The sequence below is a fragment of the Perissodus microlepis genome, chromosome 11 (assembly GCF_051167445.1).
Source record: "Perissodus microlepis isolate ML-2025 ecotype Zambia chromosome 11, ASM5116744v1, whole genome shotgun sequence".
Classification (NCBI taxonomy): domain Eukaryota; kingdom Metazoa; phylum Chordata; class Actinopteri; order Cichliformes; family Cichlidae; genus Perissodus; species Perissodus microlepis.
Genome location: NC_140471.1, coordinates 18,547,901 through 18,563,107, shown reverse-complemented (window position 1 = coordinate 18,563,107; position 15,207 = coordinate 18,547,901). Strand labels below are relative to the sequence as shown.

Here is a 15,207-nt window from a genome sequence, read left to right as displayed (position 1 = left end):
AGCAAAGCCGCACGGCCATACAAGCAGCAGAATACCTGGTGCTTTTGCTGCTACATCCAGCAGCACAAACCAATCATCATCCACTTTTCCTGCTCTTGCCGTTTCAATCTTCACCATCTCCACAGGTGGCCTCACACCTTCCACGATCTTCACTCTTGCTTCAGTGGTTGCCACTAGATCAATAATAGGTTTGACTACAGCAACAAACACAGAAACATAAACGTAAATACATCTGATGCAAACTTTTTGCGCACAGCTTCACACAGCACCCATTCGGCGTAGAAATCTACCTGGTTGTACGACCACAGGCTTTTCAAACAGGACAAACCAATCATCTTCTCTCTCAGAGAGGGAGGCAATTTGGCTGGCTCTAATTTCAGACACACTTGTCCTGTCTTGCTCGCCGTCCGCACCAATTACTGTCTTCTTCCATTTTTCGGTCACCTCAACCTCAAAAGTCTTCATTTCTGGAACGATCTGAGCTGGAGTCACTGGTACAGACAGAGTCAAAGGCATTGAGTGATACTGCTATGACCACCATAGTCCTCTTAGAATATTATGTTTCAGTCTGAATTTACTGTAATACCTGTTGGTATCATGACTTCATCACGTGCAGTACCAAACAGAGCAAACCAGTCATCCTCTCTCTCTGGCTGGGGAGGCTGTGGTGTAACCTGGTCAATCTGAAGCAATCTCTGCTCTATACTTTTCACTTCAGTTGAAACATCTGGATAGATTTTAGTCTGCATCGACATAGAAACTGCAAAACAAAATTTTGATTTCAACTCTGGCTACTATGAAGCACAAGATAAATCTTTTGTTGATCTTATAAAAAGCACATTTGTGAGCTGCAGATACCTATAGGGACATCTGGAATAACTTGCTTGGGAGCCACTGCTTCCACTTTCTCCACAACAGCATCCTCAACTACAAGCTCCCGCCTGGGATCAACAGCCTCTGCTTCAGTCAAGGCAGAAACACTCTCTCTGGTGTAAACCTCAACATACTCAGCCATGGAAGCTACCAACAAAGAAACGGAAAACTCACTGTATGACACTTGAGGCAAAAAGTGAATGAAGAAACAGCAGGAGCGCAGGGGAAAATCTGCTCTACCTGTTGCCACAAATGAGGGCTGCCTAATGGGAACATCCAGCAGCACAAACCAGTCATCTTCTCGTTCTTTCACATCCTGTAGAAGTGTTACCCCCTCCCTTTCTGGCAGCATTTGTTTTGCGTCAGCACCTTCAACCAAAATGTCAACTCTTCTTTCTCTCTGCTCAAGAGCTCTTACTTCAATCAGAGAGGCACGTTCCTCTGGGTGAGCAGCAATTCGCTCTGAAAAGGTGACTTAGTAAAAAAAAAAGAGGAAAAAGCTCAGGGACTTTGAAAATAAGAGTACCTGCAGTGCTTAGAATAATTGATTCTGCTAAAGCTGTGAGCCAGCACAGGGGACTTTTATGAATACCTGGTGGTGCGTGTGACGTTTGTCTTGAAAAAACATCCAGTAACACAAACCAATCATCAACTTTGTCTGACACTTGGTGTTGTAGCTTTTCTCCTATATATCTCGATCCGTCTTCGATTGCTATTTCTTTCCTCTCTTCCATGTGAGTAACTGGTAAGCAGAGTCAGGAGAGGCATCTTTAATCGCCAGCATTAACATGCAATTCTTTCATGAGCGAGTGAGGACAAAATAAAGCACAAGGAAGCCAAAGTTTCAAAAAACAAAACAAAAACAAGACCGAGCAGTACCTGATGGCCCAAAAAGCTTTTGTCGGGGAATAAAATCCAGCAACACAAACCAGTCATCAACCCGTTCAACGCTGATATGTGGTTTTTCTTTCTCGGGGTTGAAATAACCACCCTTGTCCACTTGAACACGTTCCACATCGGCAACTATGTAGGAAAGTGAAGACAGAATATTTGAGCGCGACGGAAAACAAATGCCCAGCTGGAAGAGAAGCTGGACAGTGGTGGTTATTCTCTCTTTAAAAAATACATAGGCAGTATGAAAATCTAAAGTCGAGTATATCTTACACCTCACTGCAGAAATCAAAGCAAAAGAAAAGAGCAAAACGAAAGCCGGTTTGGTTAATATAATGTTAGTGCTTCGGGACATGTATGTCTTTATGGTTTCGGTGATATTAGAATATCAGAGGGATTAGCATACTTTACCTGGTGTTTTGAAACCAGCTTTGTGTGGAGGCTGATCTAAAAGTATGAACCAAACATCATCAACTCTCGCCTGAGACAGACCTTCTGACCTCTCTGGAACCTCCCTCTGCGGCCTCTCCTCCACCACTTCTGTCTTACGCCACAGTTCCTGTCTTTCTAACATCTCCTCTGATGCAACACTAGACTGTCCCTGCACGTCTTCCATGCCTTCCTGCTGCTGCCCCCTCTCTTGTACAATAGTTACTATCTTCTCAGTCCTACGCTGAACCTTCTTGTATCCTGCTACAGCAGCAGAGCCGGCGACGTCTGCATCTTGCCACTCCTGTTCCATTTCACGCAGTTTCTCTCTAAAGCTATCGTCTGTGTCTTCTTCACCCTCCCACTTCACCCGTTTTATTTGTTCTTCCAAGTCATCCACTTCACCCTCACTTGTATCTATTCTCCGCACAGATTTCCTCACCACCATGTCCGTTATACCCCTGGATTGGATTGACTGTTTCTGCTCCAAATTGCTCTCTCCTTCCCTTAACGTTTCTACCACTTCCTTGCCCACTTGTTTTTCGCTCTCCCGCTTCACCACGATGTCTTCCTCCTCAGGCAACAAGTCCTTTAAAAACACCTCTTTTATTTGTTCTTCCAATTCGTCCACTTCGCCTTCTTCACCCTCTTTTATAACTCTTCTCCTCACAGATTTCCTCACCACCATTTCTGTTACACCTTTGGCTTGGATCAACTGTTTCTGCTCCATGTCTCTCTCTTCTTGTTTTAGCTTTTCTACCTCTTCCTCCCCCAGTTCTTCCTCTACTGCATGCTGAATTCTCCCTGCAATTTCATCAATTTCTTGTAGCCTTTCCTCAAGATCCCTCACGTCCCTCAATCTTCCTTCCAAAATTTCCTTCTCTGTAAATGCATCCGCCAACATCACTGTTTCCCGCATCCTCCCAATCATCTCCTCAGTGATCATTTGCTGTTCTTTCATGCTTATGACCTGCTCCTCCTCTTCCCCCTCCGTGGTAGAGACTGGAAGAGTGATACAACAAACCATTTAAGTGCTGCAATTAATTGGTTTTTTTGGGGTTTTTTTACCATTTTTTACCCAAAAAAGTGTGAAGGTTTTTGCAGAAAGCCAGACAAAGAAACTCACGTTGAAGTTTTTCAAAATGCTCAGTGGGAGACACGCTGAGCAGATGGTCAAAGTACAGGAACCAGTCATCCTGATTTATCGCCACTGGTTCCAGTTGGTGGTCCATAGAGCTCGTTTTTGCCAAGCTAATTTCAGCTGACATCAAAAAACAAGGTGCAACATTTTTTGTATCAGGTGATCAAACAACAACAAACTTCAAACAGCTGAAACGAGGGGGCCACGTGGAGCCACGTGCCTGGTTTCTTACTGAGTAGTGCCGTGTGCATATAGTATGGTGGCAACATGAATGAAGTGCATGTTAAATTTGCGATATTTGAGGCTACCCATGCACTATAAAGGTAGATACCTGGCTCTTCAACAAAATCAAAGGGTGATGGAATATGAGGCTGATGATCCAGAAGAATAAACCATTCATCTTCCGTTCTCCTCTGCTGGTGATCGTCATCGCTCGCCAGATCCTGCCACGGCTGACTGACTGTCTGGATAATGGTTTGAGGACCAGCAGTCCCAGTCTCCGTGCCAACAGTACGCCCCTCCTCCTCCTCCCAGGACTGAGTGAAATTCTGATCAAACTCCCTTCCGGCTGTGAAGACATGACGAGGTGATGCCAGTTATGTAATGGTTTTGCTGCAGAGATGACGACCGGCTGTGAATGCTGCACAGCGCTTCAAGCAAGCAAGATTTCAAGCTTTTGTGCCAGACTTCTGTGAGTCCAGTAAAGCGAAGTTAGTATAAAGATGAATGAAAGATGCCTTTTGCACTTTGGAACACAAACAAGCTCCAGATGGAACCCGTTACAATGATGGGCACTGGGGCAGTGATGAGGGAGGTCAGTCAGTCAAAAGTTCAAGCATAAAGGCACGCACTATAAGCAAATGAAAGCGGTTGTGCAACACACGTTAAGTGCAAAGTTATGAAATGAAAAAAAGAGGAACAAGAGCCTCAAGACTGGAAATACCTGTTTAGAGTTACATTTGTGAGGAAATTTGTTTAGTTTCTTTCAGATTTCAGTAACCAACAATACTGTGGAGTCACACTGGGGAAAGTACAGGGTACGTGTCCCATCTCATGTATCAGAATAGGTCACTTTCCAGACAAGCTGACTGTGCTGAACAGCAACAGTTTTGCAGGTGTGGAAGCAAAGATGAATGGAAAAATGATGCAAAAAGGCTGTTAGATCCTACAAAGCAATCTGCGAGTAGAAGGTGTGCCAAAAGGCATCACTTCACACTCTTCGAAGTACCTGTGAATTCAGAAGAAGGCTGGGGTCTGTCAGATACCATCAGCAGTGACCAATCATCAACCTGAGTCCTGGCTGATGCCGAGACTACCTGCAGAAACTGGAGAGTTTCATCTCCAGGTTCTATAGCAAAAGAAGTCAGAGGGCACCTTATTGGACCTGTGGTTTATTGCAGGACACACACACACATACACACACACACAGATGTGACAACATACACTCACGCATACCTCCATCTAGGTTGCGAGACAGCCTCTTGCTTGCAGATCGTGTGAAGCGAGGTGCCGGCCGGTCGATCATGGAGCTCGCCTGGCGGGTCTGGGCCTGAGTACGACCGCTGTACCGGAACTTAGAGCCCAAGGCGAGGAAGCGACGTGAAGAGGGCGGCTCCACTGTTGAAACCCTGAGCAAGAGATATAAGAATTACATTTTAACATACATACATGAACACTGTGGATTCAAAATTATAAACCCTGCACTGTCTTCTTTTTTAAAAAAAAAGGATTCGTGTTATGTAAAAAGATTAGCAACATGTTTGGATTTATCTCATTAAAGAGACAAAAGCTTTAAGGGTGTTCAGCTTTTCCTCTGTGGTTAAAACTGCTGTGGTGCCAATACAGGGCTTAAGGTGGAGTGAGGAGTTAGGTCCTCCCTATCCACTTGATAATTGGCTAAGTGTCACTCAGAATCAAAGTGTTGTTACCTGAAGAAGGTATGATGTTCAACACAAACTTTCCACAGCTTCTTTGAGGCTTTGTAGTTGGGCAGCTTGAAACCAATGGTGCTTTCATACTGCTCTTGCTAAAAGCAAAGAAACAAAAGTCAAATTCAATGACTCCATAGCGACATTATTCTGCAATTGTGAAACACAGTTTTCTTTAAATAGTGAAAGAAACTGAAAGACATCTGAAAAGCTGGATGTATCTTATCATTCTTGCAATCAGTTGGCTCAGTCATACAGTTACATTTATGTGTATAAGAAAACCAATAGCAATATAAACTAACAGTACTATTACATTTTATACCAGCCACTTCTGCTGAGAAATAATAAATAAGTTTAGGGGGTTAGAGTAACCCCCCCCCCCCCCCCCCCCCCCCCACACACACACACACACACACACACACACACAATCTATTGGTTATTAAAAGAAATCATTTCTTTACATTTTTCAAAGCTAAGCTCAGAGGAAATCTATGGAAATTGGATCTGTGTAGAACAATACAAAAATCAATACAGGTCAAACATACAGACTATGTAAAGTGAGATTTACCTCTGACGGCCTGATTTTGATAAAAAAGCTGCTCCGTTTGTATGAGATCTTGAGCACTTTGGGCCAAGGGAAACGGTTGATCCTCAGCTTGTCTTTGTAAACCATCAGACCACTGGAGCAAACGCCCAGCATTATATCAACACCGTCCAGATCCTGCATGCAAGAAACACCATGGAACATTTACAGCCCTGACCAAACACCGCCAGCCTGCACTTGCAATAATCAGTCACCGGGGGGCAGGTTTTCTCACGAAACACGAATGCTGTTTGAGGTCATGGAGTTTAGGATGTTATTAATCTCTTCTTTTTTTTTTCCAAAGGGGGTGACATCAATTTTGTAATTAAATATGGATGCTACTGCTGCAATACAATGATGCTATTGTAAAAAGAGCATTTTAAAATCGAATAAAAATCAATACATGCATACATACTTGTGACATGCATCTATGAAAAAGACTGGACCACGTGTTAAGAAGCAAAACCATTCATCCAAACCAGTAAAATAATTAAAAAAATAAAAATAAACATACCTTGGCTTGGTGCAGGTCAACTCCATACATGGCGAGCTTCTTGGCATTTTCCAGAAACAGCAGGTCTGCCTGGGCTGGACTCATTGATCTGGAGGCACACACGATAACGTTTAATTCAAAGATGTATTTTACTGTCAGAATCATTTTTGAGGCTCAATCATCTTCAAGCAGCTTTGAAAATGAATTAGGTTCCTTCAATGTATGCACATTGGGCTTAAATGAACACTGTGAAAAGGGCGTGTCTAGACAACTCCTTAATGACCTGTATGTGCGGTGCAGATCCATCACTTTTTCCTCCAGCTCTTTGCTCTGTCCGGGGGCCAGGTTCAAATCTTTAACGTAGTCGGTTCCATGGAGCTCGGGGTCATACTCTCCGAGTTCTGACTGGGCTGTGTAGGAGCCCAGCAGGGACAGTGTGACAAAGGAACAGGGAAGAACACCAAGCATAATGTCCTTTCTCAGCTGGAGACACAGAAAGTACCTGGAAAAGGTGTGAAACGATTAAGGAATTGAGTTTATGAACATTTATCCTGGGTTGAATAAATGCAGTGCAAAAGCTCCCTATTGCCTCATGTTGATCCATTCCTTTAAGCTGATGCTTGCTCACCTGGTTAGGTCTTCAGTAAGCTGAGCTGGATCAGGAGGGTAGAACTTGACGTTGAATGTAAACTCATAGACAGCACCTGGAACCTGTTTCCGTATCTCTTTGGTGGGTTCCAACCATGTCTGAGCAAAGCGGAAGAAATGCAAGAAAATTTGCTCACTTTTTTTTGCACTGTCATTCATAACATCCAGTTATGCTCCAAGTAATTAACACTACAGAAGGGTAAAACCATCCTACCTTGCTGGTTGGGGTTTCCCAGTGAGCCAGGCCAAAGTAGTCTTTCTCCAGGAGGTTAACATGGTCACACACCTTTGTAAGAAGTTCTTGGCCTTTAGCATGTTTCTAAATGAGAAAGAAAAACGCAGACATAGGACACACGGCAAGAGAAACTCTTCAGTTTCCATGTTTATCATCACAGAAAAGCAAACGCAACAGTGGTGCATTTTGGGAGGGTTTGCTTACATCAAGTTCACACTCAAACTGAGCGTCGTCCAGCAGGGTGACTTTGCACTGCATGGTCTTCTGACGTTTAGAGCCTTTAACCTCTTCAGTCTTCTTTTCTGTCTTTTCTTTTGCAGGCTTCTCTTTCTTTGCCTGCTTTTGTTCCTTTTCCTCTTCTTTGATTGGCTCTTCCTTTTCTGCTGGTTCTTCCTCTATTTTCTCCGTGTCCCCCTGTTTCACTTCTTCCACTGCTTCAGGCTCTTTTATCACAGCCTCTTCCTTGTGTTCCTCTTGGGCTGGCTAAAATAGTCAAAACCAGACAATTGCCAAAGTGTGTCACAAAGATGAAAGAGAAAGTGGGAGACATTATACAGAGCACCATACTAAGGTAGTACTCAAATAACCCAGGATGAACCCGAGCGGTTGATACTAGCATTAGTTCAAACCAGCATGGGTCATCTTTGTTTCAGACCAGCCTTTAAGCCCAAGTGAGCACAGTGATGCTCACTGAGCAAGCTGTCCACATAAAAAATTCATTAGAAAGCAAAACCCAATCAGCAGCATGAAGTGCTTTTTTTATAACCTTTGTCTGCGGTGATGTTCTTTTTTTTTTAGCCCTTGTTTTATAAAATACAGTTAGATGAGTTAGATGAATCTGTCTGGAGTCGGTCTACAGCACCTCTGAAAGTCTGTAATACCTCTTTTTCATCAAGGTCAGGCTTCCTGGGGTCTTGTTATCACAAGGACATTGCAAACAGTCTGAAATCACGGCAGTCGGCTTAAAAATAGAACTGCACATAACTTCAAAAAAATACGGTCTGTTTTTAGTGTTAGCTTTGTTTTTTGGTAGAAATATACAGGCAAAATATATTGTTTGACCCGTAAGTTTTGGAGGTCTGTTTAGGAGAGGCTGCCATATCTTTACATTTCCAGTGATCATGCTAATTTAAGCCAACTGCCTACTGGTTCTACTTTCATCTTAATCACAGCGAATCTTAGAACAAGAACTCTAAATGTGAGATTGTTAGGACTCACCTGCGCCTCTGTGCTGCTTATAGAGTGCTGATCAGCAGCCTGTTCAATATCTGGCTCAGTTTTAAGCTCGGGCTCAGGAGCAGCAATCGGTGCTTTCACCTGCTCCTCACTTGGTCCTTTCACTTCCTTCACTCCCTTCTCCTCTTTCTTTCCTTTGCTCTTTCCCTTGTCTTTTTTCTTCTCTTTGTTCTCTTCTTTTTCCTCCTTTTCTTCCGGCTTTGCTTCCTCCCCTTCTTTCTCTTTCTTCTTTGCTTCTTCTTTCACCTTTTCGTCTTCTTTTTTCTTCAACTCCTCTTTTGGTTTTTCCTCTTCTTTTGTTTTTGCTTTTTCCTCTTTCGTTTTTTCCTCTTCTTTCTTCTTAGCTTTTTCCTCCTCTTTCTTCTTCGCTCTCTCGGCTTCTCTGGCTTTTTCTTCTTCTTTCTTCTTTGCTTTTTCCTCTTCCCTCTTTTTTATCCTCTCTTCTTCCTCTGCTTTCCTTTTTGCTTTCTCCTCCTCTTTCTTCTTTAATTTCTCTTCTTTTTCTTTTTTCTTTGCCACCTTCTTGTCAACCTTTTCTTCCTCCTTCTTTCCAGCGTCTGCCGCCTTGCCTTTGACCTCAGCAGTTTCCTTCTTTTTCTCTTCCTTTTTCTCCACTTGCTTTTCCTCCTTTTCTACAGTCTGCTGTGTTGTCCCTTCCTTGTTTTGCTCCTCTTTTTTCATCAACTTTTCCTCCCCCTTTTTTTCCTCCTCCTTTTTTTCCTCCCCCTTTTTTGTCTCCTCCTTTTTCACTTTCTCTTCATCCTTTTCTTCTGCTTTTTTCTTGGCCTCTTTCTTTTTCTTTTTGCTACCTTTCTTCTCTACTTTTTCTTCCACGTTCTTTTTCTCTTCTTTAGGTTCTGCTTTGTCGTCTTTCTTTTTCACTTCTTTCACCTCTGGTTTTTCCTCCTCTGCTTTGGCCTCCTTGTCTTGACTTTTCCCTTCTTCCACCGTCTCCTCTTCTTTCTTATCTACTTTTTCCTCTTTGTCTGCCTTTTCGTCTTTGGCTTTTTCTGCCTCAAACACCTCTTCCTCTGAGCACTGCGATCGGCGTTTGAGGAAAGAGGAGAAGAGACGAGAAAGGCCTTTGCCAGCAGAGGTCCTGGTACGAGGCTTTAGCTGCTCCTCCTCAGGGGAGGTCGCTGCTTCGGCAGGCCCAGGCTCAGTGACCTGTTCCTGGGCCTTTGTGCTCGACTGCTCCCCCTCTGGGTCAGATGTAGCCGCCTCTGCCTTCTGCTTGTTCTCTGGTTCGGGTTCGGGCTCAGCGCCACTGGTCTTCTGCTTGCCCTCAGTGTCTGCCTCAGTCACGGCAGTTGCCTCTGTTGTCATGGTAGCCACTGCGAAGGTGAAACAGAAGGGAGTCATAGATGAAGAAAGGTCACAGCATTGATGGTGTCCAACAAACCAGGTTAACTTAACACTTCATTTACACATACGCAGTTTTGGAACAAACGTTTTTTTTTAAATAAATTTTAGGACATTTTTAAAGCATTTTTTGACATTTTACACGTAAAACTAGTGTTTTTTAATCAAGACAGCAACTATCACATCAGCTACACAAAATTTACTAAAATCTGTGGATTATTTCCTGTTTTAAGCTCTATCTAATCTGCCTTTCAGTCATCACCCTCGGCTCAGATTGCCAGCGGAACAGATAATGTTTTATTTTATAACACAAACAGGATTATTTCTACCCGTTCCTGCTTATTTTCTCTTAAATATTCTTCATTTTGACTTACACTCTTAATTAACAATAAGCAATTTTTCACTGTAATTTTCATTGTTGCTTCAGTGTATCGTTAGCTGCCTACTCCTTAAGAGTGCCTATTATTTATTAATATTCCAGGAAACATGGAGCCAACTGCCACCTACAGACTGCGCCGTGACTCAAACACACGCACGTATTTACACATGCACAAACATCATTTCATCACACAATGGTCCTCCTTGTTGCAGAGTGTTTCTCTGTCTGCACAGAGATCTCACAACAGGCTCATTAAAGCTCACTGACACAAAGGAGGCATTCTGCTCCGGATTTGCCTATTAGCACTGTCTACATTGGGCATGCCTGGCTCTTCAAATCACACACGCCCCTCATGCTTAGGTCATCTAAGGCACTAGAACAATATGACAATAAAGAGATAAATAAACCAATAAAAAGCTTATAAAGTTTTTTAAAAGTCATTCTTAACGTCTAAAATTGCAGGTCAATAAATTAACTCTACTCTTATTTCAGTCACATTTTGCTCTGCACAGTATTGTTATTGTATATGTCTGCTAGTAATGAGTAAATAAGTCACCTGATTACTCACACAATTTCAAATAGTTTAACACATCGAGATTTAAAAAATATTTCTTAGTGGTTTCACGTCCATCTCATTTTACCTCTTGTACTTTTCAACCTCACTCGGTTAAGGTGAGGCTGACTTCTATCAGTATGTAACAGAGCGAGCATACCTGCCCGTGTTATTACAATCAAAATGATGTGACTCGCAGTCCCAGTACTTGGGCCCTTTAATGAACACAACTTTGATCCTCTGCGGTGGCAGTGTGAGGACAGATCTGGTATATTTAGAAACTTCTAACCAGCTGATTAAATCACACAGGGACTAAAATAAACTGCAGGTATTATGCAATGGCACAACACCTCGCTTAAGCAAGTTACAGCCACTCGCATCGCAGATCAGCTCCTTATTTCGACTGTGCCGACGTGCACGCTCCCCCGAACTAGGTCTCGTCTGACTGGTGACGAATGTGGCTGTGTTTTTGTCTCGTCCATATGTAGTTCAAGCCCCACCCTGGGCTGGGGGAGGGGTGGGGGATGGGAAAACGCTAGACGGGCAGACGGGCCAATCTTCCAGATGCACGGGGCCGCCCCCGTTGGGTGCAGCCTGGACCTCTATACCGTGCACTTCCCACTGGCACTACAGGACAGCGGGAGAGGAGGAGGGGGGTACACATAAGAACAAATCCTCTTTAGCCCTCCCATTGTTTGTGTCCAGTGACCAATAACTGGGCTGAACACTATAACTAATCCTGCCTACCCTTCCCCCCATAAGACCCCCCCCCCCGTAGGCCTATTCCCTAGGTCACCACACACACATATGCACATACACACACAGATAGTGGTATGCATCAATGCTCACAGTCTCCTTTCGGTCTTTTAGTGCTCTGTCATCTCAATTCTGATTGTCAGAAAGCAGACATGCTCCTAATGGACCAGCTGAGCTTGTGTCTGCTGCCTCCTCCATTTTGTGTTGCCTATCTAACATCTCTGCTGTCACCCAGCTGAGCAGGCCCAACCTGCATCCTGACCAATTGAGACGGCGACCGTCACGCCACAGGATCTCAAGTCACAGTTAATTTCTAGCAACGTGACTAATATCTCCTCCTCTTACACATGGATGAAATGTTGCTGCACCAAGGGGGATAAAACTGCCCTCAATACCATATAATTAGTGTCTCTAATGAGCTAAATTATAGATGAAGCAGGCCACCCTCCAGCATAAGTGAGCTGCTGGATCAGGTGTGAACAGAACTGGAGTCAAAAGAGGATGTGATTTAGAGTTTATTATGCTCTTAATTCATCTGAAGGTTATTTAAAAATCTGAAAATAGGTGATATGATTGAGTGAACCTGACAAGAAAAATTGCATATGCTTAGTTATTAGCTATTAGAATAACTGCTTGAACTGATGCTAACCAAGCCACACGATCAAAACTCTATTTATTATTCTCACACTCCGAAAATATATTTGTCTCGCTACTAAAACCGTCACACTGTTTACCAGTGACGCTGCAGCAGCACCGCTGTGTGCATGTGTAATAAAATAAAAGCAGAGGGCTGAATGAAGACGAGCTTGCAGAGACGCAGGAGGAGGAGGAGGTAAAGTATATAAATAGCAACGTGTGCGCAAGAAGCTGGGACTCATTAGTTGGCCTTTACAGACAACCTCATATCTATTCCTGTTCACAACACGTGTATACATGTGCGCACCATCGCAACTGTACACTCAATTCCACTTAAAGCCCAGTTTTTGAAAATGGATTTAATCTGAATGAGTGCACTGCTCCGTCGTTATCAGCACTGACCGCTGACTTAAAATAAGCGCGGCTCCCAAAATAACTGCAACGACGTATAAATACTAGAAGACAACGAAAGCATGTTTCCTGGGCACTGACAGTAGGCTTAAGGAATTAGAAGGAGTTTAGAGTTAATCAGCCCCCAAGTGACCAAGTGAGATTATCTCCATCTACCTGCCCACAGGATCTCTCTCTCTCTCTGTCACCCTCCACCCTGATTCGCCAGCTCTGTGCTCCTCATCCTACATGCATCTGTATGTGTGTGTGTGCGTGCGTGCGTGAGCAAGGAAAAAGAAAAGCTGGCAGAAGCACAGTGGTGATCCGCTGTGCTGATTCATGGTTTTATGTGGAGCCCCGCCTACCTGGCTGAAAATCAACAGAAATGAACTGAAGACCAAGATATCAGCCCCTCCGGCCACATGGTGGCTCCCATTAACCTCTCCTTGCAAACAGAGGCACACATGACAACATACACGCCAACACGTGCCTCGCTAACCTATTCGTGTGCGGTTAACATAGAAACCTGCCTAGCAACACTGTGAATACAAGCACACGGGCAGGGATTTATATCCATATTTCGTCTTTACAGTTTTCATAAACACTTTTCTTAAATGATCACAGGATGTAATTTGCTACTGTGTAGTTATGGATTATGGACAGGAAGCATAGACTGACTACAACAAATTATATGTAGCAATCAAAGATTGGATCCACAATCTCCTGTGTGAACCGGAGGACGGTCGAACAAACGGTGTTGGTTTCCAATGGTTTATTTCAGTCTGGCTATCAGTGTAAACCTATCCCAAACTCAGTGCCACACCAATCAATACACACAGATGGTGTCTGTGAGTGTGATGCTGTAACATGAACCGACATGGGAAAACAATGAAGTACCGTGATTGATTTACTGCGGTTGCCCTGAAAGCAATTTCGAATCCATTTCCAACATTACCTCAGCCGCCGCCGATTAGAGTCATAATATTTCTGTACATTGCGAACGAAAGCTTCTTTCCATGTTGCAGAGACATAGAAATACAGACACGTTATAAGATTCAGAATCAGCTTTGTGCCATTACTCAGTTTTCTGTCATTAAGTGAAAAAAATGTCTAATTTGATCCTAGAATTATTTGTGAAAAGGTTACGTTAAATTTACTTTTTCCTTGGTGTTTAATAATCGTAATCACTGTCCTAACTGATGAAGGAAAGAGCAAATGGCTCTAAGGGATGCAGAGTCTGTTCCCTGTTTGGTAATGCTCATACAACACAGTAGTAGTCTAACTGCTCGAATGCATCATAACTCCCAAAAGAGGATTAACATCAGCAAGCTCTTCTGGGACCTGGATGACCTCACTCTCACACAGAAAGACCAAAAACATCTTTGCGTATCACTTCAGCAGCTCTGTGTCCACAACACTGCTGATTCAGCAGTGCAGGAGACCCTCGGTCTTATCTGTTATTTTTAACCTCCGCGTTTACCTCTGTTGCTCATGCCAGCACTTGCCAGTTCTGCTGCATTAATTCAACCCGCAACACTCTCCCTCATCCGCCCTACGTCACATCTGCAGCGCTTCATAAAAGATTATCTGACTATATATATTCAGCAGTATCATCAATGGAGATGAGGCTTATTGGATGAGTTTCTCCGAAGTACGCAGGCAGGAACAAGACAGACACAGGCACATGAAGCCCTGTGGTAAAGATGGATATCTTTTAACCCCTAATACACTCCTCACGGGGCAAAAGCAAGCAGAAAATATGAAATCCAAAGCAGAGCAGCACCAATTAAAAATAAACAAACAAGCAACAACTGAACATCTGAATAGAGAAGACAGACACGAGCATCATCAGCAATAACATACATTTTACATATGATTTAAGAGACCTAAACAGGGCGGCCATTCTCAGGCATCCCAGTCAATACTTTTAAAGCTCTTTATGTACCTGTCAGACAATAAAAAAATTAATGAAATAAAATAAATTAATAAAAACACAGTTTTATAGAAAACCTATGTTTTTCTCTTGTTATAATCTATGTTTATCAATTTTTTTTCAATCATAATATATCAGGATTGCTATAATAAAAAGAGGGAAAATTGCAAAGTGGGTTTTCCCGAAATGTCTAAATGCGCCCTCTTTTAGCAGAGCGATCACCTGCATTTATTTATTTATTTTACACTAAACAACAACACACCCTGCCTCCACACTACTGTTCGTTTCTAAAGGTGTTTTATTTGTTTGGTTGTTTTAAACTAAATAATCCTCAAGCGGAACAAATTCATTAATTACGCGTTAATAATAATAATAATAATAATAATATAATAATAAATGATCAATTAGGTTTAAAATGATCTAAAATGTAACTTTTTCCCCCTCCTTCCCTGAAACAGTTACGGGCTGTGTCGGACCTACATGCCGGGGTATTTAAACAATCTGTGCACGAAAATGGCGCCGAATGTGCAACAAAACAAACACACACCAACTCATCTCCACAGCCCCGGCGCATGCGAGCCTGAAATGCGGCTTACCTACTCCGGGATCAGCATCAAGGAGGAGACTGGATGGCGCAAAGACGGACAGAAAAAAAATGCGATATTCCGCGCGTTCACACGAGAAACAATGCTGCTGAGCGACACATGCTTTGTTGTGCTTGAAGGTGTCCGATGCTCGTAA

At 43.1% G+C, this 15,207-nt stretch overlaps 1 protein-coding gene across 1 annotated transcript in view; it reads right to left on the bottom strand.

Moving 5' to 3' along the window:
* LOC146377559 (uncharacterized) overlaps positions 1 to 15,207 on the bottom strand; it is a 27,531-nt gene extending 12,324 nt beyond the window's left edge. The window contains exons 1-21 of the mRNA XM_084942885.1: positions 15,063 to 15,207; positions 8,440 to 9,791; positions 7,426 to 7,704; positions 7,201 to 7,305; positions 6,967 to 7,085; positions 6,622 to 6,840; positions 6,360 to 6,447; positions 5,831 to 5,983; positions 5,263 to 5,360; positions 4,790 to 4,962; positions 4,563 to 4,682; positions 3,666 to 3,902; positions 3,320 to 3,454; positions 2,176 to 3,195; positions 1,753 to 1,896; positions 1,466 to 1,615; positions 1,114 to 1,347; positions 859 to 1,020; positions 587 to 760; positions 291 to 491; positions 36 to 194 (exon numbers count right to left, since the gene is read on the bottom strand). Coding sequence (XP_084799011.1) covers positions 36 to 194; positions 291 to 491; positions 587 to 760; positions 859 to 1,020; positions 1,114 to 1,347; positions 1,466 to 1,615; positions 1,753 to 1,896; positions 2,176 to 3,195; positions 3,320 to 3,454; positions 3,666 to 3,902; positions 4,563 to 4,682; positions 4,790 to 4,962; positions 5,263 to 5,360; positions 5,831 to 5,983; positions 6,360 to 6,447; positions 6,622 to 6,840; positions 6,967 to 7,085; positions 7,201 to 7,305; positions 7,426 to 7,704; positions 8,440 to 9,783 — 5,314 coding nt within the window. The 5' untranslated portion in view covers positions 9,784 to 9,791; positions 15,063 to 15,207. The remainder of the gene's footprint in view (positions 1 to 35; positions 195 to 290; positions 492 to 586; positions 761 to 858; positions 1,021 to 1,113; positions 1,348 to 1,465; positions 1,616 to 1,752; positions 1,897 to 2,175; positions 3,196 to 3,319; positions 3,455 to 3,665; positions 3,903 to 4,562; positions 4,683 to 4,789; positions 4,963 to 5,262; positions 5,361 to 5,830; positions 5,984 to 6,359; positions 6,448 to 6,621; positions 6,841 to 6,966; positions 7,086 to 7,200; positions 7,306 to 7,425; positions 7,705 to 8,439; positions 9,792 to 15,062) is intronic.